The following is a 25,004-nucleotide window of genomic DNA, read 5'->3' as shown; positions in this document are numbered from 1 at the left end:
CTGAGGAGGAGCTGAATAACATGGACAAAATAGCAGAAACAAACACTTGGATACACCTTACACACTGTAAAAAGCTCATCTCAGCTGACAAACAAATAAAAACCTGAAAAGTGGGGCGTGCAATATTATTTGGCCCCTTTACTTTCAGTGCAGAAAACTCAATCCAGAGGTTTAATGAGGATCTCTGAATAATCCAATGTTGACTGATGATGATAAATAGAATACCTGTGTAATCAAGCCTCTGTAAAATTGCACCTGCTCCGTGATAGTCTCAGGGTTCTGTTTAAAGTGCAGAGAGCATCATGAGGACCGTGGAACACACCAGGCAGGTCCGAGATACTGTTGTGGAGAAGTTTAAAGCCAGATTTGGATACAAAAAGATTTCCCAAGCGTTAAACATTTCAAGGAGCACTGTGCAAGCAATCACATTGAAATGGAAGGAGTTTCAGACCACTGCAAATCTAACAAGACCCAGATGTCCCACCAAACTTTCACCTCGAACAAGGACAAGATGATCAGAGATGCAGCCAAGAGGCCCATGATCAATCTGGATGAACTGCAGAGATCTACAGCTGAGCTGGGAGAGTCTGTCCATGGGTACAACAATCAGTCGTACGCTGCACAAATCTGACCTTTATGGAAGAGTGGCAGGAAGAAAGCCATTTCTCAAAGATATCCATAAAAAGTCTCGTTTCAAGTTTGCCACAAGACACCTGGGAGGCACACCAAACATGTGGAAGAAGGTGCTCTGGTCAGATGAAACCAAAATCGAACATTTTGGCAACAATGCATAATATGTTTGGCATAAAAGCAACACAGCTCATCACCCTGAACACACCATTCCCACTGTCAAACATGGTGGTTTGGGCCTGCTTTTCTTAAGCAGGGATAGAAATGATGGTTAAAATTGATGGGAAGATGAATGGAGCCAAATACAGGACCATTCTGGAAGAAAACCTGTTGGAGTCTGCAACATACCTGAGACTGAGATTTATCTTGCAACAGGACAATTCAAAATATAAAGCGAAATCTACAATGGAATGCTTCACAAATAAACCTATCCAGGTGTTAGAATGGCCAAGACAAAGTCTAGACCTGAATCCAATCGTGAATCTGTGGGCAGAGCTGAAGACTGCTGTTAACAAACGCTCTCCATCAAACCTCACTGAGCTCTTGCTGCTTTGCAAGGAATAAAGGGAAAGAATTTCAGTCTCTCGATGTGCAAAACTGATAGAGACATAACTCAAGTGACTTGCAACTAATTGCAGCAAAAGGTGAGACTATAAAGTCTGAATGCAAGGGGGCTAAATAATATTGCACGCCCCACTTTTCAGGTTTTTATTTGTTAAAACAGTAAAAACTAGCCAATAAATTTCTCTCTCTTCTCTCTCACTTTCTCTCTCACACACACACACACACACACACACACACACCACACACACACACACACACACACACACACGTACGTACATGCCTACATACATACATACATACATACATACATACATACATACAATCCAGCGGAATACAATGCCACCTGGGGAGCGGGGGTTGTTAGACAACTTGCACAATGTAACAAGGGTCCTACAGCACCAAGCGAATGACTGCGCCCTGGCCATCTTATACAACTTGATGAATGTGTCGGCATATAATGCGTGTCATCTGGACTGAGATTGTTCCAGTTTGAAATGTGTCAAAGCTGTACAAGAGGTATAGCTTTATCATTTGTTATTCATAGTACATCCAATGTTGGCAGCACCTGTGAAGGACCACAGCCACTGTAGCCACCGGGGCCCAGGAGAGGATTGCACCTCGGTCAGTAAATAAGGGTGTGTGTGTGTGTATACATTGTCAGATAGGTTGCCATACCACAAATAGCAATGGAGCGAAATGATAACAATTGGGGTGTATGACTTAAGGTTCATGTTTTGAGCTGAGCCACCAACTCTCAAATTGGACACCAGATGTCCCCAAACAAATTTACACTCGATTAGGTCACTAGCACGGCAAAGATCTGTAACAAATGTAGCCTACCCGCTTAGCTTCTCATTGCATTGCATACGTATACCAAAGTCAGTAACCTTATATAAACCTGATTATTTTTCATATCTTTGTATTACATACATATATCGGGGTTAGCAACCTTAAGAACCCAATTATTGTTATACTTTTGTATTCACATCTTATTTCTGATATAAAGACAGTGACAGGATGCAGCTGTCAAGCCACACCTAACATTTTTCAAGATGGTTGCAGCATCAAGTTACTGAACAGGAAGCCCGTCACACTCGAATGACCACGCGGGAAGTCGGCAAGCAGAAATAGATTTCAACTATTTTTCCACTGGACTTTTAGCAAAAAGTAAGATGCTTTGAAACAGCTTTGTGAAAAGAATATAACCTGTGTATGGCTGTCTCTCTCAGACAAGGCAACACATGATGAGCAACCAACTAAAACAAGCCTGAGAATGCATGAGAGAATTGTATTCACAAGAATGTTGATACATTTATGCGATTGTTCAAAACTAGGGAGAACCGAACGCGAATTGTGGTTATATTTTTAAAAGATGCATTCATTAATTAAAGGGAGAATGACAAAATTGAGTGAAGCTAAAGAAGGGCGTGACAAGTCAAGCCAGGAATGGCAAATGGGGCCTGATAGGATGAACCAAGGGAGGCCCTTCCCACTAGGCGTAGATTCAGCCAACATTTTCCAGAATGTTCCACCAAAAAGCTATAAAAACCTTGGATACGGAAGTTCGGGGCTTTTTGTTCAGTTTTCGCTGACAAAGAGATAAGGTCTTTCTATAGGTGTAATTGTCGTGTGGAGAGCTGGCGGGGAGAAGGAATTGGCAACCTGGAGTGCCTAAATTGACAACTCTTTTTGAGATTGGGCGCAAGTAAAACTACGATAATAAGGTAATGGCAGGATAATACCAGCGATATTACGTGGTTACCTATGAAGGGCAAGTTGGCTTGACAATTTATCCGTAATCCCGAAAACGCTTATTATTAAATTAGGCTTCGAGCTTAATAGGACTTGATCAACCCTAACAGGCTCGCTCACAAATGTCTATTATCCCCTAATTTCTGATGCTTTTAGACGCTTTGAATCTCACTTATATTGCTTTTTGCTATTTTTATCATTTATCTTATCCTTCTTACCATCAATTTTTATCATTTTAACTTTTTACTTTCATTGATTTATGTTCTATTAACATTGAATTTTGCCTTAACATCGCAACCTTACCTCGCGTCTGGCGGGGATAACTGTAGGATGAATGTTATCTGAACAATTTTTATCACTATTAAATTCTTAAAATTTCCATCTTCATCTATCTTTGTCATTCTTATATTGAATTCTCATTATTACCATTCTACCTCATTAAAGATCGAACGTCATCGATATCATTTAGTCGTAAAAATTCCATTTTAATCAGTCACTCATTGATAATCTCCGGTTTAAGATAGAACAAATCCGTATGATCCTTATAAAGATTGTTAAATTTACTAGGTCAATGACAAGTGCAATCGATTCATAAGAGATGGAGCTGCTGTAAAAGCAGAGCGAGCACTTTGTCACCTTGTTACTCGGAAAGGTTACTCGACAAGCCGGACGAGTGGAGGCAGACTCGATTGGCTCTGCAAAACTAAAGGCAGTTAGTACACCTAGGCGAATTCATCTCGACACCGACTTAAGAAGCTCCCGTCCTCCTGCACGCACGGCCTTAGAGTCGGCTCAAGTAAATGGGTAGCTTAACCCTTTAACTGCAGAGTCTATCAGGACATTTCTCCCGATTAGTCCTGCGGATAAGCGGAATCTGACATGTATGAGTGAGTTGTGTGAGTCTTGGGATGAGCAAAAAGACACCATAATGAAGTAATCATGATCATCTTATTTTTAAGTTGCTGCTGGGAGAAAAAGGTAGGAGGTCTGCAGCAGAAATTATATTAAAACAAGCCCGACCTGTGCAAAATGTGTACATTTCCACAAAGCACAGTGTTACTCATGTGCTCTGTAGATGTACAGACAGATATACATATACACACTTTGTTCATTGCTTATGTTGTTCATTTCTGTTTCATCAAGAGTGCTTATATGTTGTCTATCGAGCTAACAGGTCTGCAGATGATGCAGTCAACATGTGTCTGCACTTCATCCTTGAACATCTTTACTGCTATGTCAGTATCCTGTTCGTGGACTTCAGTTCTGCCTTTAACACCATCATCCCTGAACCCCTGTCCCACAAAATTCTCCAGCTCAGCATCTCGTCTGCCATTTCCCGGTGGAGCTACAACTTCCTGACGGGCAGGACAGAGCCAATGAGGTTGGGGGACACCATCTCATCCACACGCACTATCACCACCGGGGCACCCAAAAGTTGTGTCCTCTCCCCTCTGCTCTTCTCGGTCTACACGAACGATTGCACCTCGTGGCAGCCGACTGTCAAACTCCGGAAGTTCTCAGATGACACCACGGTCATCGACCTTATCAAAGACGGGGACGAGTCTGCGTATTGACAGGAAGTGGCGAGACAGGAACTTTGGTGTGGTCAACACAACCTGCTGTTTAACACTAAAGTCTGTAGAGATGATTGTGGACTTCATGATGCATCCTTCACCGCAGATGCCCCGGACACTGTCCAACTGCCTTTTGTCAACCGTCGAGACCTTTAAGTTCTTGGGAATTACAGTCTCAGAGGACCTGAAGTGGGAGACGAACATCAACTCCATCCTCAAAAAACCCCAGCAAAAAAAAAAAAAAAAAACACAGCACGGCCTGTCACAAGACCTGTTGACAGTTCTACACAGCGGTCATTCAATCAGTACTGTGTACCTCCATCACAGTCCGGTTTGGGGCTTCTACAAAAAAAGGACAAATACCAATTGCAACGGACAATCAAAACCGCTGAACGGATTGTCGGCACCACGCTACCCACTATTGAGGACTTGCATGCAATGCAAACTAGATCCAGAGCAGGCAGGATCCTTTCAGATCCTCCACATCCTGGCAACCAGCTCTTCCAGATCCTTCTGTCGGTAAAGTGCTACAGATCAATGCAAGTAAAAACTAGCAGGCATTTGAACAGTTTTTCCCTCTGGCAATTTAGTCAAATTCTTGATCAGCGAACCAACTACAAGCGATGTAATCTAAGGGATGATATGACTGTGAGGTAGTGGTAGGGGAGAATGTAGCTCGACAGCACTGGATGGTGGTGTGTAGGATGACTCTGGTCATGGGTAGGAAAACTAAGAAGACAAAGGTTGAGCAGATAACCGTGTGGTGGAAGCTGAGAAAGGAAGAATGTTGTGCGGCCTTTCAGAAAGAGGTGAGACAGGTTCTGTTGAATGAAGAAAATGAGAGAAGGAAGAGTAGAAAAGGCAAGTGTGTAGGACCAGGAAATGGTAATGATTAATAGAGGGGAAGTTAGAAAGGCAGAAAAGGGGATGAAAAATAGAATGGCAGTTGGTCCTGATGACATACCTGTGGAGGTATGGAAGCAATTTGGAGAGGTGGCTGTGGAGTTTTTGACCGACTTAATCAACAGAATACGAGTGGGTGAGAAGATGCCTGAAGAATGGAGTTAAAGTGTGCAAGTTCACTTTTTTAGGAACAATGGCGATTTGCAGATCTGTGCGAACTATAGTGGAATAAAGTTAATGATCCACACAATGAAGTTATGGGAAAGAGTAGAGGAGGCTAGACTCAGGACAGAAGTAATTATCTGCGAGCAACAGTATGGTTTCATGCGTAGAAAGAGTATCAGAGAGGCATTTCTTGCCTTGAGGATGCTAGTGGAAAAGTAAAGAAAAGGTCAGAAGGGGCTACATTGTGTCTTTGTGGATCAAGGGAAAGCCGATGACAGAGTACCAAGAGAGGAACTGTGGTACTGCATGCGTAAGTCTGGTCTTGCGGAAAATAGTTTAGAACAGTACAGGACATGTATAAGGGCAGCAGAACAGTGGCTGAGGTGTGGCATTGGTGTGACAGGAGAATTTTATGTGGAGGTAGGATTGCATCAAGGATCAGCTCTGTGCTCCTTCCTGTGGTAATGGATAGAATAACAGATGAGGTTAGACTGGAACCCCCTTGGACCATTATATTCACAAATGACATTGTGATCTGCAGTGAAAGCAGGGATCAGGTGGAGGAACAATTAGAAAGATTAGCCGAAGTAAAACTGAATGTATGTGCATGAATTAGAGGGGTGGAGGAAGAAGAGTGAGGCTCCATGGAGAAGAGTTAGCGAGGGTGGACAACTTCAAATACTTGGTGTTAAAAATCCAGAGCAATGGTGTGTGGTAATAGCTGCCGCAAGGTGTCTGGTATGTTATGTGACAGAAGAGTCTCTGCTAGGATGAAAGGCAATGTTTATAAAACACAGGTGAGGCCAGCCAGAGTGTATGGATTAGAGACAGTGGGACTGAAGAGACAACAGGAAGCAGAACTGGAGGTGGCGGAAATGAAGATGTTGAGGTTCTCGCTAGTAGTGAGCAGATTGGATAAGATTAGAAATGAGCTCATTAGATGGACAGCCAAAGTTGGATGTTTTAGAGACAAGGTTCGAGAGAGCAGACTTCGCTGGTTTGGACATGTTCAGAGGCGAGAGAGTAAGTATAATGGTAGAACAGTGCTGAGGATTGCGCTGCCAGGAAAAGAGCGAGAGGAATACCTCAGAAGGTTAATGGATGTTGTGAGGGAAGGCATGAGGGCAGTTGGCGTTGTTGCGGAAGTTGGGCTTGTCCTGTTGGGGGTTGTCGCAGCGTGTCATCCTTTTCCATGCAGGTCGATCTCCCGCATCCTCCTCTCTGATGCCAAGTACGCTCATGTTTTCCCTAACTATCAATCTTCTCTCTTGCCTGCCAGCTCCATTCTCACCAATCTTTCGACCAAAATACTAAACTCTTTCTCATCTTGATGTGTCTAAACCATCGAAGTCTGCTCTAACTTTGTCTCAAAATCATCTAACTTTGGCCATCCCTCAGATGAGCTCATTTAAAAAAACTATTCAACCTGAGAAAACAACATCTTCATTTTTGTCACCTCCAGCTCTGTTTCGTGTGGTCTTCTCAGTGCCAGTGTCGCTAACCCATATATCATGTCTGGCCTGACCTCTGTTTTATAAACTATGACTTTGATCCTGGCAGCGATTCCTCTATAACATAACACGTGAAACTTTCCTCCACCCATTGAAACCAGTTTGGATCTGTTTCTTCACTTCCTGACCACACTCACCCTTGCTCTGGACTGCTGACCCCAAGAGCTCAAAATCCTTCACCTTTGCTGTCTATTCTCCATTTACACTCACTCTTCTCCTTACACACCTCTAAATCTTCTTCTTTCTTCTTTTCCTTTCGGCTTGTCCCGTTAGGGGTCGCCACAGCGTGTCATCTTTTGCCATCTTAGCCTATCTCCTGCATCTTCCTCTCTAACCCCAACTGCCCTCATGTCTTCCCTCACCACATCCATAAACCTTCTCTTTGGTCTTCCCCTCGCTCTTTTGCCTGGGAGCTCCATCCTCAGCATCCTTCTACCAATATACTCACTCTCTCGCCTCTGAACATGTCCAAACCATCGAAGTCTGCTCTCTCGAATCTTGTCTCCAAAACATCCAGCTTTGGCTGTCCCTCTAATGAGCTCATTTCTAATCCTATCCAACCTGGTCACTCCGAGCGAGAACCTCAACATCTTCATTTCTGCCACCTCCAGTTCAGATTCCTGTTGTTTCTTCAGTGCCACTGTCTCTAATCCGTACATCATGGCCGGTCTCACCACTGTTTTGTAAACTTTGCCCTTCATCCTAGCAGACACTCTTCTGTCACATAACACACCAGACACCTTTCGGCAGCTGTTCCAACCTGCTTGGACCCGTTTCTTCACTTCCTGACCACACTCTCCATTGCTCTGTATTGTTGACCCCAAGTATTTGAAGTCGTCCACCCTCGCTATCTCTTCTCCCTGTAGCCTCACTCTTCCCTCTACTTTTCTCATTCACGCACATATATTCTGTTTTACTTCGGCTAATCTTCATTCCTCTCCTTTCCAGTGCATGTCTCCATCTTTCCAATTGTTCCTCTGCATGCTCCCTGCTTTCACTGCATATGACAATATCATCTGCGAACATCATGGTCCAAGGGGATTCCAGTCTAACCTCATCTGTCAGCCTATCCATTACCACTGCAAACAGGAAGGGGCTCAGAGCTGATCCCTGATGCAGTCCCACCTCCACCCTAAATTCCTCTGTCACACCTAAGGCACACCTCACCATTGTTCTGCTGCCATCATACATGTCCTGTACTATTTTAACATACTTCTCTGCCACACCAGACTTACGCATGCAGTACCACAGTTCCTCTCTTGGTACTCTGTCATAGGCTTTCTCTAGATCCACAAAGACGCAATGTAGCTCCTTCTGACCTTCTCTGTACTTTTCCACGAGCATCCTCAAGGCAAATAATGCATCTGTGGTACTCTTTCTAGGCATGAAACCATACTGTTGCTCGCAGATACTTACTTCTGTCCTGAGTCTAGCCTCCACTACTCTTTCCCATAACTTCATTGTGTGGCTCATCAACTTTATTCCTCTATAGTTTCCACAGCTCTGAACATCCCCTTTGTTCTTAAAAATGGGAACTAGAACACTTTTCCTCCATTCTTCAGGCATCTTTTCGCCCGCTAGTATTCTGTTGAATAAGTTGGTCAAAAACTCCAGAGCCATGTCTCCAAATTGCTTCCATACCTCTACCGGTATGTCATCAGGACCAACTGCCTTCCCATTTTTCATCCTTTGTAATGCCTTTCTGACTTCCCCCTTAGTAATCATTTCCACTTCCTGGTCCTTCACTCTTGCCTCTTCAACTCTTCCTTCTCTCTCATTTTCTTCATTCATCAACTTCTCAAAGTATTCTTTCCATCTATTTAGCACACTACCGGCACCAGTCAACACATTTCCATCTCTATCCTTAATCACCCTAACATTCTGCACATCCTTCCCATCTCTATCCCTCTGTCTGGCCAACCTGTAGAGATCCTTTTCTCCTTCTTTCGTGTCCAACCTGGTGTACATGTCTTCATATGCCTCTTGTTTAGCCTTTGCCACCTCTACCTTTGCCCTACGTCGCATCTCGATGTACTCCTTTCGCCTCTCCTCAGTCCTCTCAGTATCCCACTTCTTCTTCGCTTATCTCTTTCCTTGTATGACTCCCTGTATTATGGGGTTCCACCACCAAGTCTCCTTCTCCCCTTTCCTACCAGATGACACACCAAGTACTCTCCTGCCTGTCTCTCTGATCACCTTGGCTGTCGTCGTCCAGTCTTCCGGGAGCTTCGGTTGTCCATCGAGAGCCTGTCTCACCTCTTTCCGGAAGGCCGCACAACATTCTTCCTTTCTCAGCGTCCACCACATGGTTCTCTGCTCTACCTTTGTCTTCTTAATCTTCCTACCCACCACCAGAATCATCCTACATACTACCATCCTATGCTGTCGAGCTACACTCTCCCCTACCACTACTTTACAGTCAGTAACCTCCTTCAGATTACATCGTCTCCACAAAATATAATCTACCTGCGTGGTTCTACCGCCGCTCTTGTAGGTCACTATATGTTCCTCCCTCTTTTGGAAATAAGTGTTCACTACAGCCATCTCCATCCTTTTTGCAAAGTCCACCACCATCTGCCCTTCAAAGTTCCTTTCCTGGATGCCGTACTTACCCATCACTTCTTCATCGCCCCTGTTTCCTTAGCCAACATTTCCATTCCAATCTGCACAAATCACAACTCTCTCAGTCTGGGATGATGAGAACCACTTCATCTAGTTCTTTCCAGAATTTCTCTTTCAACTCTAGGTCACATCCTACCTGTGGTGCAGAGCCGCTAACCACATTATACATAACACCCTCAATTTCAAATTTTAGTCTCATCACTCGATCTGATACTCTTTTCACCTCCAAGACATTCTTAGCCAGCTCTTCCTTTAAAATAACCCCTACTCCATTTCTCTTCCCATCTACTCCGTGGTAGAATAATTTAAACCCTGCTCCCAAACTTCTAGCCTTACTACCTTTCCACCTGCTCTCTTGGATGCACAGAATATCAACCTTTCTCCTAATGATCATGTCAACCAACTCCTGAGCTTTTCCTGTCATAGTCCCAACATTCAAAGTCCCTACACTCAGTTGTAGGCTCTGTGCATTCCTCTTTTTCTTCTGACGCTGGATCCGGTTTCCTCCTCTTCTTTGTCTTCGACCCACAGTAGCTGAATTTCCACCAACGCCCTGCAGGTTAGCAGTGCCGGGGGCGGGCGTTGTTAACCCGGGCCACGACCGATCCGCTATGGGATTCTTTAGATGAACGCTCATATTTGTTTGGCACAGTTTTTACGCCGGATGCCCTTCCTGACGCAACCCTCTGCATTTATCCGGGCTTGGGACCGGCCTACAGATTGCACTGGTTTGTGCCCCCATAGGGCTGCATTCCTTACACACCTCTAAATAATGCACAAATATTCTAATTTTCTTTCCTGTCATGTGCATGCAGTCCCACCTCAACCATAAATTCCTCTGTCACAGCATCCCTCACGGCTGTTCTGATGCCCTCATACATGTCCGGTACGATTCAATCAATTCTCTGCTACTCCAGACTTCCACATGCTGGGCCACTGTTTCTCTGTGGGTACTCTATTTTGGGCTTCTCAAGATCTACAAAGACACAAATGTAGCTCCTTCTGACATGCTCTGTATTTCTACATCAATCCCCATACAAGGAAAAGGGTTACCAAAGAGGGACACAGCGGACTGAGGAGAGGCGAAAGAAATACATTGAGATGGGCAAAGGTAGAGGTGGCGAAGATTAAAAAAGAGGCACATGACATGTACACCAGGTTGGACACGGAATAAGGAGAAAAGGATCTCTATTGGGTGGCCAGACAGGGATAGAGATGGGAAGGATGTGCAGCAGGTAAGGGTGATTCAGGATAGAAATGGAAATGTGTTGACTGTTGCCAGTAGTGTGCTAAATAGATTGAAAGAATACATTGAGAAGTTGATTAATGAAGAAAATGAGAAGAGTTGTTGTTGAAGCCAAGTATGACTGGCATTATTCCGTATCAAGGTCCACAAAGTGAGCCACATCGCCTGGGGCGCTCCACAGATTTTCCTTTGTCAGCGTGGTCGGTTTTTGAGCACAGTTGGAGATAAAGAAAAGTAGAAGAGGCAAGTGTGAAGGACTAGGAAGTGTCAATGATTAGTAAGGGTGAAGTTATAAAGCTACTTAAGAGGATGAAAAATAGGCAGTTGGTCGTGATTACATACCTGTGGAGGTATGGAAACAATTTGGAGAGGAGGCTGTGTAGTTGACCAACTCAATCAACAAATCCCTAACGGGCGAGAAGATGACTGAAGAATGGAAGAAAAGTGTGCTAGTTCCCATTTTTAAAAACAAAGGCGATTTGCAGAGCTGTGGGAACTATCGAGGAGCAATGTTGATGAGCCACACAATGCTATGAGAAAGAGTAGGTGAGGCTAGACCCTGGACAGAAGTATCTGCAAGCAACAGTATGGTTTCGTGCCAAGAAAGAGCACCACAGATGCATTATTTGTCTTGGGGATGCTGGTGGAAAAGTGCAGAGAAGGTCAGAAGGATCTACATTGCATCTTTGTGGATCTAGAGAAAGCCCATGACAGAGTACCAAGAGAGGAACTGTGAAACTGAATGCATAAGTCTGGTGTGGCGGAGAAATATGTTAGAATAGTACAGGAGATATATAAGGGCAGCAGAACAGTGGTGAGGTGTGCTGTAGGTGTGACAGGTGGAGGTGGGACTGCATCAGGGATAAGCTCTGGGCCCCTTCCTGTTTGATGTGGTAATGGATAGGCTGACAAATGAGGTTCTACTGGAATCCCCTTGGACCATGATGTTTGCAGATATTATGATGTCCAGTGAAAGCAGGGAGCAGGTGGAGGAACAATTAGAAAGATGGAGACATGCACTGGAAAGGAGTGGAATGAAGATTAGCTAAAGTAAATGAGAATATATGTGCATGAATGAGGTGGGTGGCGGGGGAAGAGTGAGGCTCCATGGAAAAGAGACAGCGAGGGTGGACGACTTCAAATACTTTGGGTCAACAATCTAAAGCAATGGCGAATCTGGTAAGGAAGTGAAGAAATGGGTCCAAGCAGGTTGGAACAGCTGGCGAAGGTGTCTGGTGTGTGATGTGATAAAGTTGACAAAACAGTGATGATGCCAGCCATGATGTACGGATTCGAGATGGTGGCACTGAAGAGACAACAGGAAGCAGAGCTGGAGGTGGCAGATATGAAGATGTTGAGGAGCTATCTCGGAGTGAGCAGGTTGGATAGGATTAGAAATGAGCTCATTAGAGGGACAGCCAAAGTTGGATCTTTTGGAGACAAGGTTGAAGAGCGCAGACTTTGATGGTTTGGACATGTCCAGAGGCGAGAGAGTCAGTATATTGGTAAAAGGGTGGTGAGGATGGAGCTGCCAGGCAAAAGAGCTAGAGGAAGACCAAAGAGAAGGTATATGTGATGTGATATATGTTGTGACAGAAGACATGAGGGCAGTGGGGTTTAGAGAGGAAGATGCAGGAGATAGGCTTGATGACAATGTGGCGACCCCTAATGGGACAAGCCGCAAGGATAAGAAGTATATTGTTGACATTTTGTGTAGTACACAAATACAAAAGCACTACATATTAATGGAGTTAAACGAAAAGTATTTCCCATTAACACCATTTTACACGACTATGAATGTTGAAAAAGTGTGGTGTGCATCTTTATTTATTTGATCCACTAAGGGTCAGTCCCCCAACTGTGCCAGTACCCCAATAAGACCAGGGATTCAAAGAACCTGAAGCTGCTCGCACCTTGAGTTTTAAATTGGGATTGGATGGACATAATTAAACACAGTGAAGAAAATAAGTATTCGAACACCCTGCTATATTACAAGTTCTCCCACTTAGAAATCATGGAGGAGTCTGACATTTTCATCGTCGGTGCATGTCCCCTGTGAGAGATAATCTAAAAAGAAAAATCCAGAAATCGCAATGATTTTTTTAATTTATTTGTCTGATATAGCTGCAAATAAATATTTGAACACCTGAGAAAACCAATGTTAACATTTGGTATTGTAGCCATTGTTTGCAATTACAGAGGTGAAATGTTTTCCTGTCGTTGTTCACAGGTTTGCACACATTGCAGGAGGGATTTTGGCCCACTCCTCCAAACAGATCTTCTCTAGATCAGACAGGTTTCTGGCCTGTTGCTGAGAAACACGGAGTTTCAGCTCCTTCAAAAGATTTTCTATTGGGATTCGGTCTGGAAACAGGCCAGGCAACGCCAGAACCTTGATATGCTTATTACACAGCCACTCCTTGGTTTTCCTGCCTGTCTGCTTCGGGTCATTGTCATGTTGAAAGACCCAGCCACGATCAATCTTCAATGCTCTGACTGAGGGAAAGAGATTGTTCCCCAAAATCTTACAATACATGGCCGCAGTCATCCTCTCATTAATACAGTGCAGACCTGTCCCATGTGCAGAAAAAGACTCCCAAAGCATGATGCTACCATCCTCATGCATCACAGTAGGGTGGTGTTCTTAGGGTAAATCATTCCTCTTCCTCCAAACACGGATCGTGGAGTTATGACCAAAAATATCAATTTTGGTCTCATCTGACCAAAAAACGTTTTCCCATGACTCCTCTGTATCATCCAAATGGTCATTGGCAAAGTTAAGACGGGCCATGACGTGCTGGTTTAAGCAGGGGAACCTTTCGTGCCATGCATGATTTCAAACAATGACGTTTTAGTGTATAATGTAGTGTTTAGTGTAACAATAACCTTGGAAACGGTGGACCCAGCTCTTTTCAGGTCATTGACCAAGTCCTGTCGTTTATTCCTGGGCTGACTCCTCACCTTTCTCAGGATCATTGAGACCCCACGAGGTGATATCTTGCACATATATATCTTATCATATATCTTGTGCTCTACTCCGATTGAGATTGACCGTCATGTTTAGCTTCTTCCATTTTCTAATGATTGCTCCAACAGTGGACCTTTTTTTCCCCACCAAGCTGCTTGGTAATTTCTCCGTAGCCCTTTCCAGCCGTGTGGAGTTGTACAATTTTGTCTCTGGTGTCTTTGGACAGCTCTTTGGTCTTGGCCTTGTTACAAGTTTGAGTCTTACTGATTGTATGAGCTGGACAAGTGTCTTTATGCAGCTAACGACCTCACACAGGTGCATCTGTTTCAAGATAATACATGGAGTGGAGGTGGACTTTTAAAGGCTTACAGGCCTTTGAGGGTCAGAATTGTAGCTGATTAGACAGGTGTTCAAATTATCACACAAATAAATCGTAAAAAAAAAATGATACATTGTGATTTCGGGATTCTTTTTAGATTATCTCTCTCACAGTGGACATGCAGCTACGATGAAATTTTCAGACCCCTCCATGATTTCCAAGTGGGAGAACTTGTAATGTAGCAGGGTGTTCAAATACTTATTTTCTTCACTGTATGCAGGTGGTGGTGGTTAAGTTAATGTTTTGATCTCACCTTGGTATTAAAGTCGGGTGGCAGTGTTTTAGCTCCAGTGAGACGCTTGACAAGAAATGCCTTCCAGTTAGAATGCTTATGTTGTATGCCTGCAAAATATATGGAATAAAAACTCATAATATACAACTACCAGCAAAAAAATAAATAAATAAAATAAAATTTAAAAAAAAAAAAAAAAAAAAAAAAAAAAAAATCACATAACTTGATGGGCTCTGGCTCACTTTTTGGAGGTACAAGCGGTTTTCCACTAGAGGCACACCAGCCCACAGGATGAACCTCTGGGATACAGAGATTACACCAGAAGTCCTTACTGCTGTCAATATCAAAACCTTCATAACGGAGGAGAGCCTTGAACCCTATGAAAAAAAAACAGGTATTAGTACCCAACCGATTTAGTGGTCTTATTATAGCATATGGACTTGAAGCCAGGTTATTTCCACTGAGGAAGAAAAAAAAAAAAAAAAAAAAAATTGTCTCACTGTGTGAAGTCAAATCTGCTAAACCACTGCTGTCTCAGGTCAGTAAATCGTAATTTTTTTAAGAGAGTTACTATGGATGCCACAGTCATTTTTGCAAGATGCTTGTTGGCATTGTGTGACCAGTGGCTTCGGGAGTGTTTTCAAATCCAGGTTAAAAACTTTTCTCATGAGTTTTAGAGTATTTCCACTTTTCAGTGATTTCTTGCATAAAAAGCCGTTTTGTAATTTTCAATGTATGATGTATTTGAATTCTTTTAATCGCGTAAAGCACATTGAATTAACTTGATGATGAAATGCGCTGTACAAATTTGCTTTACTTTGTATGACAGGAGGAGGACTTGAACTTGAACTGCAATACTAGACTTTGATCTGCACGGTCACTGAGACCAATCTTTTTCGTACCATTTTAATCATGACCACACAAATGTGCAATTTTTCTGAACATCAAATGAGTGATTTAACCATTTTGGGGTGCTTCAGGTGGAGTGCAATGGTACACCCACAAAATTGTTGGTTTCACACTATTCATCAAACCAACAGTGGTACTGGAAATAACCTCAATCTGAAAAAAGTAAATAATTAAAATATGATGGAAATTAACCAATTCAAACCTGACATTGCTCTTGAATTGTGGTACAATAAAACTTCAACAACAACAACAAAAAACTCATGGAAAAGTTATTGTCCTATTTGGTCACATTGTGTGGAGCACACTAAACATGATTCTGAGGCTGCAAAGGCTTAATATAAAGCCTAACCCTCCAAGCAGCTTAATGCTCCTGTGACAACAGTTGCACACACTCTGTGCCCTCCAAAAGTATTGGAACTTTAAGGTCAATTCCTTTTTGTTTTATACTATAGACTTTTGGATTTCAGATTAAATGAATGAGACAAAATCAGATTTCCATCATTTATTTCATGGTATTTATATGTTAAACAAGTCAAGACAGAACACCTTGTGTTTGAACCCACGCACTTTTCAAGTGAGGAAAAGTAACTTGACTGATTGTTGCTCAGAATCTGAATCATCTTTAAAGGAAGACTCTCCCCAAAATTCACATGAACAATAAACCCTCCAATGTGAAGTAATATTTTATTACATATATCTTGGACATGAATTGAAAATAAAAATGTAAAATAAAGAACATTTGATATCCAAGCAAAATCTGGATATGTGCCAGCTTTCAGAGCCAAACGCGGAAGAAACATCCTTGACTCCGCCCCTGATGTCTCCAGTGCTTAGCATCACAGACCATTATCCTTCTAGCTAAGCCAAGATAACGACTTGTGCTGCACCAAAACTGAGAAAACACACCCAAATTAGTCCTTCTTTAACCTCCCGTGGGGTCAACCTGACAGGATAAAGCTGTGGCTGTCACAGTAGAGGCTCATTAATCAGCGGGGAAATTTGCACGCATTTAATCATTACTGGTTATTAGCTGCTTAGTTATAGCCTCTCATGCTAATACTGCATAAGCAACAACATATTTTATGAGGCGGCACAGTGGCGCAGCTGTTCAATCCCAGACTTCCGTGTGTAGATTCCATTTTCTCCCCATGTCTGCGTGTGTGTAAACTTGCCTCCTGCCCGTTGACAGCTGGGATAGGCTCCAGCATTCCTGCGACTATCGTCCGGCTAAGAAAATGGATGGATGAATGGATATATACGTGTAAGCACAACACTTTACGGTGATGCGCGCATGCAAACCTTGCCCTACCATCCCCGCCGCTGGTCAAAAGCAAGAAACTGAGTGCTTGAAAAGTACAATTTGGGAAAGGAAGAGAGAAGAAGAAGAAAAAAAAAAAAAAAAAAAAAGAGTCTGGCCACCCCTGCTTGTATAATGTCGATATTGAAACAAGTCACAAAAGCATCAAATCTCCCTATAATGGGACTGTTATTGTCATCAACACCATGCTCCTCCCGACACATTGACTTCCGCCTGTGTGCATTCTGGCTCAAACCTTGAACATTGTACATTGCTATTTTTGTTTTTCTTGCTCAATGGCGGGAGTAGTAATAGCACAGAGCATCGACTCGCTGTTACACTCGCTGACAAATCATGTGACGAATAGTGATTGGACCACCAGGTTGTGAGGTTCTGTCCTAACAACAGTGCAAGGCAGAAAATAGTAAGTTCACTGATCAAGAGTTTAATGACTTAATTGCAAGAGAGAAAAAAACTGAATATCTGCTAGTTTTGATTTGCACTAATTGATCACGCCTACCCAACGGAAGTTCAGCTGTTGGCTGTTGTCTTGATTGCTGGAACATTAGATAGTGCTTGCTTTTGGTTTTTGTTTAAAATAAATTGATTTTCTGTCAGACAAAGACCGGGGAGCTGTCTATGGGAGAAAAGTAAACCGTTCTGAATCTGAGAAGAGGGAAAATCAGAGGTATTTCGCAAACACTGGTCACAGACAATAGAACAATTCAGAATGTTCCGGGGAAGAAAAAAAAAAAAAAAAAAAAATAATCAAATACTGGTGGACTGAGCAATTTATGGACTGATGAGACTAAGGTTGTCTACCAAAGTGATAGAAAGGCCAAATTAAGGAGAAAGAAAGTATCTGCTTATTATCCTAAATACACAAGTTTATCAATGAAGCGTGGTGCCGGTAATGTAACGGCTCAGAGCTCACATGGCTGCTTCTGGAATGGGCTCACTAGTCTTTATTGAAAATCTAACTCATAACTGTAGCAAAAAAACCCAAAATTTTATCTGGGAATTTACAGACAATGCATCCAAACTAACCAGGAGAAGCTTCATCATTCAACAAGAATGACCCAAAACACACTGCCAACACAGCAAAAGACTTCATCGGGGGGGAAAAGTGTCAGGTCAGAGACAGGCCAAATCAATCACCAGATCTTCACCCAATCAAGAATGAATTTTACCTCCTGAAGAGGAGAATGAAGGGAGAAACCCCCAGAAACAAGAACTGAAAGAGGTAACAGTAAAACTTTATCTCCATTTCAATTGATGAATGCAGTCTGATAAAGTCAATGGAATGGGTTATAAGTTTGTAAGTAAGTATAAGTAAGTAAGTATAAGTTAGTTATTGCAAGGGTTATACCACCACATATTAAATGTTCCTTGAAGTTACTGATGGTGTAGTGGTAAACGCGCCCGCCTCTGGTGCGGGCAGAGTGGGATCGATTCCTGCTCAGTGATGTTGTCGATATCTGCCATGCGATTGACTGGCGACTAGTTCAGGGTGTAGTCTGCCTTTCGCACAAACCCAGCTGGCATTGGCTCCAGCTTTCCCGCAACGCTCGTGAGGATAAGCGGGTTGAATAATGAAACATTACACTGTAATTTATCTGTTCCGATGCTTTTGCTGACTTGAAAAGTGAGTGGCTTCATAAAAAAGACGCTCTAACCTGAGTTAACACCTCCAGCTGTTTAGCAGCTGAAATCACCATTTAACATCAAAATTTATCACAAAGATATTTCCAAAGGTGCACTTGACGTAAAAATTTTACCAAATGTTAGAAACAACTCAAGTAATCCATAGATAAAGAAAGGAGAACAAATCAACTCAGAAATCACATACAAAAGAATGTCAAACAAAGGGAAACTTAGGGAAAGGGAAATTTAACAGGCCCATTCCTTCACACAAGCTTAAATCTTGAAGGTTCGGTGGGCTTCTTTCATGGACTTTGCGTTTCAGTTATTTCCATACATTTTCAGTTGGATTCAAGTCAGGTGATTGGCAGGGCCATTTAATTTCCATCATCCTCATCGATGGCAGATTTTTGGATAACTACACAAGGCCCCGTAGCTCAGTGGTTAGAGCACTGGTTTGGTAAACCAGGGGTTTGTGGGTTCGTATCCCACTTGAGCCTCCACTCCCTGAGAAGGGTTGCGTCAGGAAGGGCATCCGGTGTAAAAATTGTGCCAAACATATATGTGCGTTCATCTGAGATGACACGCTGTGGCGACCCCGAAAGGGACAAGCTGAAAGAAACTTTCGATAACTACACAACTTATGGGCGTAGTTCAGTTGTATGCATGGGATGCCTTCGGTACGTGCTCCCTGGTTTTGTTTACAGTTGTGTTTTTCAGCAATCTCGTGACTCAAAGTACACAAGAAATAACTTGCTAACCATCAGCGAATTTTCTCCAGACTTTGACAACTCTCTCCAATTCGCTGAATCTTTTCCTGGAGTTACTCGTCGGTATACTCTTCGGAGTGTTCCGGTGAAGACACCGCAGAGGCACGCGATCCGGGAAACAAGTTAAACTTCGCAGAAGGGAAAATAGACTGGTGCTTCCATCAATTTATCCCGCGAACCAACACTCCCCGCCAACAAAATGGATGAATTTCATCTTCTGATAAAGACCTGCAAAGACTAGGTATTCTGCTGCCCTGTGCGTTACGAAGACTTGGCTTTGTGGACGCATTCTCGAGGGAGCTGTTACGCTACCAGGCTTTTCATATTGATCGGGAAAATGGCACCGTGGAGCTATACAGAAATGGAAAGACGGTGGAATATGTTACGATAATGAGAAATGTTGCATGAACGTTACACATCTCAGCACACACTGCAGCCCGCTTTTGGAGTCACTCTTAAAATTTGAGCCATTTTACTCACCGTGTGAGTAAGTCTTTCATTCTCATAGGTGTTTACATTCCACCCCAAACTAGCATGAATCCAGCACTGCTAACGCTCTCCGAGCAGAATCACTCCTCATTATCCTCAGACATTTAACACAGCTAAACTTATCAATGAACTCTCGAAACATAAGCAGCATGTAAAATTTCAGACAGGGGAAAATAACACTTTGGACCAGAGCTCCCCAACCACCGGTCCGTGGGGCACTTGTTACAGGACCAGAGAGAAAGAATGACCAATTTATATCATTTGTGTTGTATTGCAATTTGCATGTCAATGTCTTTTATTTTATTTTGAAAATTGACTGGATCTTCTCCGCCGCAACAGATATGTGTCGCAATTAACAGGTCAGAACGCCACTAATTATGGCCAACTTGAACGCTTCAGATTCCATTCCCAGTGGGATGACTAATGGGAGGAGAGCTCAAAGAACAAATCATAAACTACTTCATTTCAATTTATTTGCTGAAAAGATTTGTTCTTTTGAACAAATTGTTTGCGAATCATCTTTTCCTTACGGCTTGTCCCGATAGGAGTGGCCACATCGTGTCATCTTTTTCCATCCAAGCCGATCTCCTGCATCTTCCTCTCAAACACCAACTGCCCTCGTGTCTTCCCTCACAAACATCCATCAACCATCTCTTTGGTCTTCCTCTCACTCTTTTGCCTGGCAGCTCCATGCTCAGCACCCTTTTACCCATATACTCACTCTTTCTCTGGACATGTCCAATCCATCTAAACTTGTGTCCAAAACATCCAACTTTGGGTGTCCCTCTAACAAGATAATTTCAAATCCTATCCAACCTCCTCATTCCTAACGAGAACCTCAGCATCTTAATTTCTGCTACCTCTACTTCTGCTTCTTGTTGTTTTTTCAGTGGCCCCGAATCTGTAATCCGTACATCCTGGCCAGCCTCACCACTATTTTATAAACTTTGCCCTTCATCCTATTGAAGACTCTTCTGTCATATAAATATAACACCAGACAACTTCCGCCAACTGTTCCACCCCGCTTGGACACGTTTCTTCACTTCCTTACCACACTCTCCATTGCTCGGTATTGTATTGTTGACCTTAAGTATTAGAAGTCGCCCACCCTCGCTATCTCTTCTCCATGAAGCTTCACTCTTCCTCCTCCGCCCCTCACATTCATGCACATATATTCTGTTTTACTTTAGCTAATCTTCATTCCTCTCCTTTACAGTGTTTGCCTCCATCTTTTAATTGTTCCTCCACCTGCTCCCTGCTTTCACTGCAGATCACAATATCTGCCAACATCATAGTCCAAGGGGATTCCAGTCTAACCACATCTGCCAGCCTATTCATTACTACCGCAAAAAAGGGGGCTCAGTGCGGATCCCTCATGCAGTCCCCACCCCCACCTTAAATTCTTCTGACACACAGCACATCTCACCACTGTTTTGCTGCTCTCATACATGTCCTATACTATTCGAACATATTTCTCCACCACACCAGACTTGCACATGCAGTACCACATTTCCTCTCTTGGCTCTCTGTCATAAGCTTTCTCTAGGTCTGCAAAGACACAATGTAGCTCCTTCTGACCTTCTCTGTACTTTTCCACGAGCATCCTCAAGGCAAATAATGCACCTGTGCTACTCTTTCTAAGCATGAAACCATATTGTTGCTTGCAGATACTTCTGTCCTGAGTCTAGCCTCCACTACTCTTTCCCATGACTTAATTGTGTGGCTCATCATCTTTATTCTTCTATAGTTAACACAGCTCTGAAAATCACCTTTGTTCTTAAAAATGGGGACTAGCACACTTTTCCTCCATTCTTCTGGCATCTTCTCTCCCGCTAGTATTATATTGAATAAGATGGTCAAAACTGTACAGCCACCTCTCCAAATTGCTTCCATACCTCTACTGGTATATCATCAGGACCAACTGCCTTTCCATTTTCCATTCTGTACAGTGCCTTTCTAACTTCCCCCTTGCTAATCATTGCCACTTCCTGGTCATTCACGCTTGCCTCTTCTGCTCTAGATTCTCTCCCATTTTCTTCATTCATTAACTTCTCGAACTACTCTTTCCATCTACTTAGTACACTACTGGCATCAGTCAACATATTTCCATCGCTATTCTTAATCGCCTTTACTTGCTGCACATCCTTCCCATCTCCATCCCTCTGTCTGGCCAACCTGTAGAGATCCATTACTCCTTACATATCCAACCTGGTGTACATGTCGTCATATGCTTCTTGTTTAGCCTTCGCCACCTCTACCTTTGCCCTACGTCTCAAACAAAGTAAACATAGCTAGCCCGGGCCACCACCTATCCGTTATGGAATTCGTTTGACGAACGCTTATTTATGTTTGGCACAGTTTTACGCCGGCTGCCCTTGTTGGCGCAATGTTCTGCATTTATCCGGACTTGGGACGGTCTACAGGAGGCACAGGAATTGTGCCCCTCTTCGGGCTGCAGATAGTCAAAACAAGCAAATAAAGCCAGCACAAGATACACAATTCACGTACTACCTAATTTATGTAAAAGTTAGATAAAAGCAATCAAATAAACACAGCACATAATTTTTCACAAATCAAATACTACCTGTGTGGCGATTTAAAGTATATGTGGATGGAAGGGATTCAAACCACAATGGTCCTCACTCTAGTAGTTGAACGTTGAGTCCATGTTCGATGTTTGGTCCTCGTTGTATACTCTACGTAGGTAATGTTACCACGCTAGGCTAACTTGGGCCGAGCAGCTTCAACACGAACGATACGGCACCAATTTGGGTCCTAAGATGTACTGAGATAGGACTTGTTAAATTTCCTATAGGTCCTCATGGCCCTCATCCTAGAAGTTATGAAGTTACTCACAGTTGATGTTTCTTCAACAGCACGCTTTGATCACAAACGCGTCTCGTTGTTAGCCACCTAAGCTCAGGTGGTCTGGGCCTATAAGCAAGTTTAAGTTGACATTTCTACTTGCCCAACTTCCTACTAAGTACTCACACGCCTCGTTGTAAATGAAACGTAGGTTTTGCCGGTTTGTAAGTACTAACATTTGATGTTAAATATTAGTTCAGATCAGATTTTATATATATATATATATATAGATATATATATATATATATATATATATATATCACACTTCTTTCAAAAAATTCAACTTTCATCTCATCAGCACATAATATTCTCCCCAAACTTTTGGGAATCAAATTCTGATTTTTTTTTCCCCACCCCAAAAATGACGAGCCTTTGTTCTTTTTTGTCAACAGTGGTTTTATTTTGGAACTCTGCCAAGGATGCCATTTTTTCCCTTAGTCTCTTCCATATAGTTGTGTGATGAGGCTTAATTGAGGTAAAAGAGGCCTGCAGTTCTTTTGTATTTTTGTCCTGAGTTCCTTTGTGGCTTCCTGGTTGTATCATTGTTGTTCTTATGGTGTAATCTTTGTTGGCCGGCCACTAATGGTGAGTTTCATCACTGTTCCATGTTTTCTCATAGTCCAACCTGTGGCGTGGCCCAGTTTTAAGTTTTAAGTTTTTCACATACTCCTGATGGTTCATTCCCAAATGATGCCACCAATTAGTTATGAAGATGTTCTTGACAGCGACTGAATTTCAGTGCATCTTAGATTCTGACTCATTCTGTCTCATTGCCACTTTCAGGACGTAGACCCTCGTTTCATCCGCTAAGACGCAAGACTCCTGCATATTTCTTTGATGTGAAATCATGCAGCGTTTTGCTTACCACTATGTCACGTCAAGCAATCTGTTGATTCAGTGAATAAGGACTTTCAAGCTCCTCTTCCTCTCGCTACTTGTTTACCATCCTTGCACCCATTTGGTTGTTTTCTTTCTGAGACAATATGAATACTAAATGTAAGATTGCATTTCTGTGTAAAGTTCACAATCTTATGTTTGATTTTGAAAAATTGCCCACCCCTAGGTGTGTCCCACTCAAAGTCCTGACCTCAACTCAATTGAGATACAGACCACAGCAGCTATTTACAGCAGACATCCTATGATTTTTTGCGGAACAGCCACGATTTTGTAAAGGGGAATGGTCCAAAATTCTTCCTGAACATAGCACCTCAGAACTGTAAGACAGATGTGCTAACCTGCTGTCCACCATTCCAGAAGATCAGTCTGTATTTGTTGAACAATTTATACAGACACTTCTGAAATTACAAAGCATTTACTTTCTCCTCCCCGTTAATATTTTTGGTGAGAAAAATTGTTTTCCGACAAACACACTCCCAACATGAATGCATTCAGTAATTGTCTTACCTGCTAGCTTAACAATTTCTGCTATCCAGTACACCTTAGTCAAGTGGTTGGTGTCAGAGTTGAGCACTTCAATTCTCACCCCTTCTTCAATACCTCCCCAGCATGTCCCCATAGGAGCCTGAAAAAAAATATGACTTGAGAAATATTACTACATCTTTAACCTGTGCCGTGATTCATTTTCATACTTACATGCTTGAAACAGCTGACTGGAGCTCCAGATGTGTTATTGACACAGATGTACTGACCCCAGTCAAAACTTTCCGTTGGAACCACTGTTAGAGACACAAATGTTTGTTGCAAAGATGACGATTCAACGACAACACTGTGATACTTGTAATCTTCATATCATTATGACTAACCCAAAGTACCATTGCTCTGATTTCTAAAGCAAAATTTACCAACAACGACACCAGTCACACCCCTCTCTTAATTTTGCACAGGCCGAAGCGCTGACCATATCCCTGACCATATTGCAAAATGCACATTTCAGTCATCTATCTGCAGGTAAGGTAAAGCAACATGTGTTCAAGATAAATTGTGATTAATCTGAGCGAATTCATGATTTATGATGTATTTTGTGATTAATCATGAGTTAAATTTTAACAGCCCTGGCGATCATACATACCAGCTTTTGATTTGGCCTGGTTCTGTTGACTTGCTTGGTACTGAGCATAAGCTGCTAATTTTGCCACAAGAGGTTGCTTCTGTAATACTTTCGCTTTTTTTGTTGGAGGCTTGCCCTAGTAAAATTCAAACAGAACAGAGGATGTGATTGGGTTACTGTTGGAGATATTGTAGATACAATTTTAGGAAATAGCAAACACCTACCTGTAGTCTCGCTAATATGCTTGCTTTTTTGGAATTGGAAGAATAGCTCCTGGAACAAGAAACACTGCAGAAACGCTTTGTTTTGGAATAAAAGGCATCTCGGACTCCTATCATTCCACACATCTCACAAGTGGCTGTGACACAAAAGAAAAAAAAGTGGAGTACAATGGGTAGTCAAGTCAAGTGCTATTTTTAACAGAAAATGGATTCCTCTAAACAATAACAAAATTACAGAAGAGTACAGAAAATATATCC

General features: G+C 42.6%; 1 protein-coding gene across 6 annotated transcripts in view; it reads right to left on the bottom strand.

The window, feature by feature from the left end:
• Positions 1–25,004, bottom strand: part of mbtd1 (mbt domain containing 1) — a 125,304-nt gene that overhangs the window by 78,905 nt on the left and 21,395 nt on the right. For all 6 annotated transcript variants that reach the window (XM_061809913.1, XM_061809912.1, XM_061809915.1 and 3 more), the window contains 6 exons: positions 24,750–24,883; positions 24,547–24,661; positions 24,111–24,193; positions 23,922–24,039; positions 14,789–14,923; positions 14,568–14,656 (listed from right to left, as the gene is read on the bottom strand). In XM_061809913.1, the coding sequence (XP_061665897.1) occupies positions 14,568–14,656; positions 14,789–14,923; positions 23,922–24,039; positions 24,111–24,193; positions 24,547–24,661; positions 24,750–24,883 (674 nt within the window). The remainder of the gene's footprint in view (positions 1–14,567; positions 14,657–14,788; positions 14,924–23,921; positions 24,040–24,110; positions 24,194–24,546; positions 24,662–24,749; positions 24,884–25,004) is intronic.

Source organism: Syngnathoides biaculeatus, chromosome 22, assembly GCF_019802595.1.
Source record: "Syngnathoides biaculeatus isolate LvHL_M chromosome 22, ASM1980259v1, whole genome shotgun sequence".
Classification (NCBI taxonomy): Eukaryota; Metazoa; Chordata; class Actinopteri; order Syngnathiformes; family Syngnathidae; genus Syngnathoides; species Syngnathoides biaculeatus.
The sequence above is the reverse complement of the archived record's forward strand: the minus strand, read 5'-3'. Positions and strand labels throughout refer to the sequence as shown.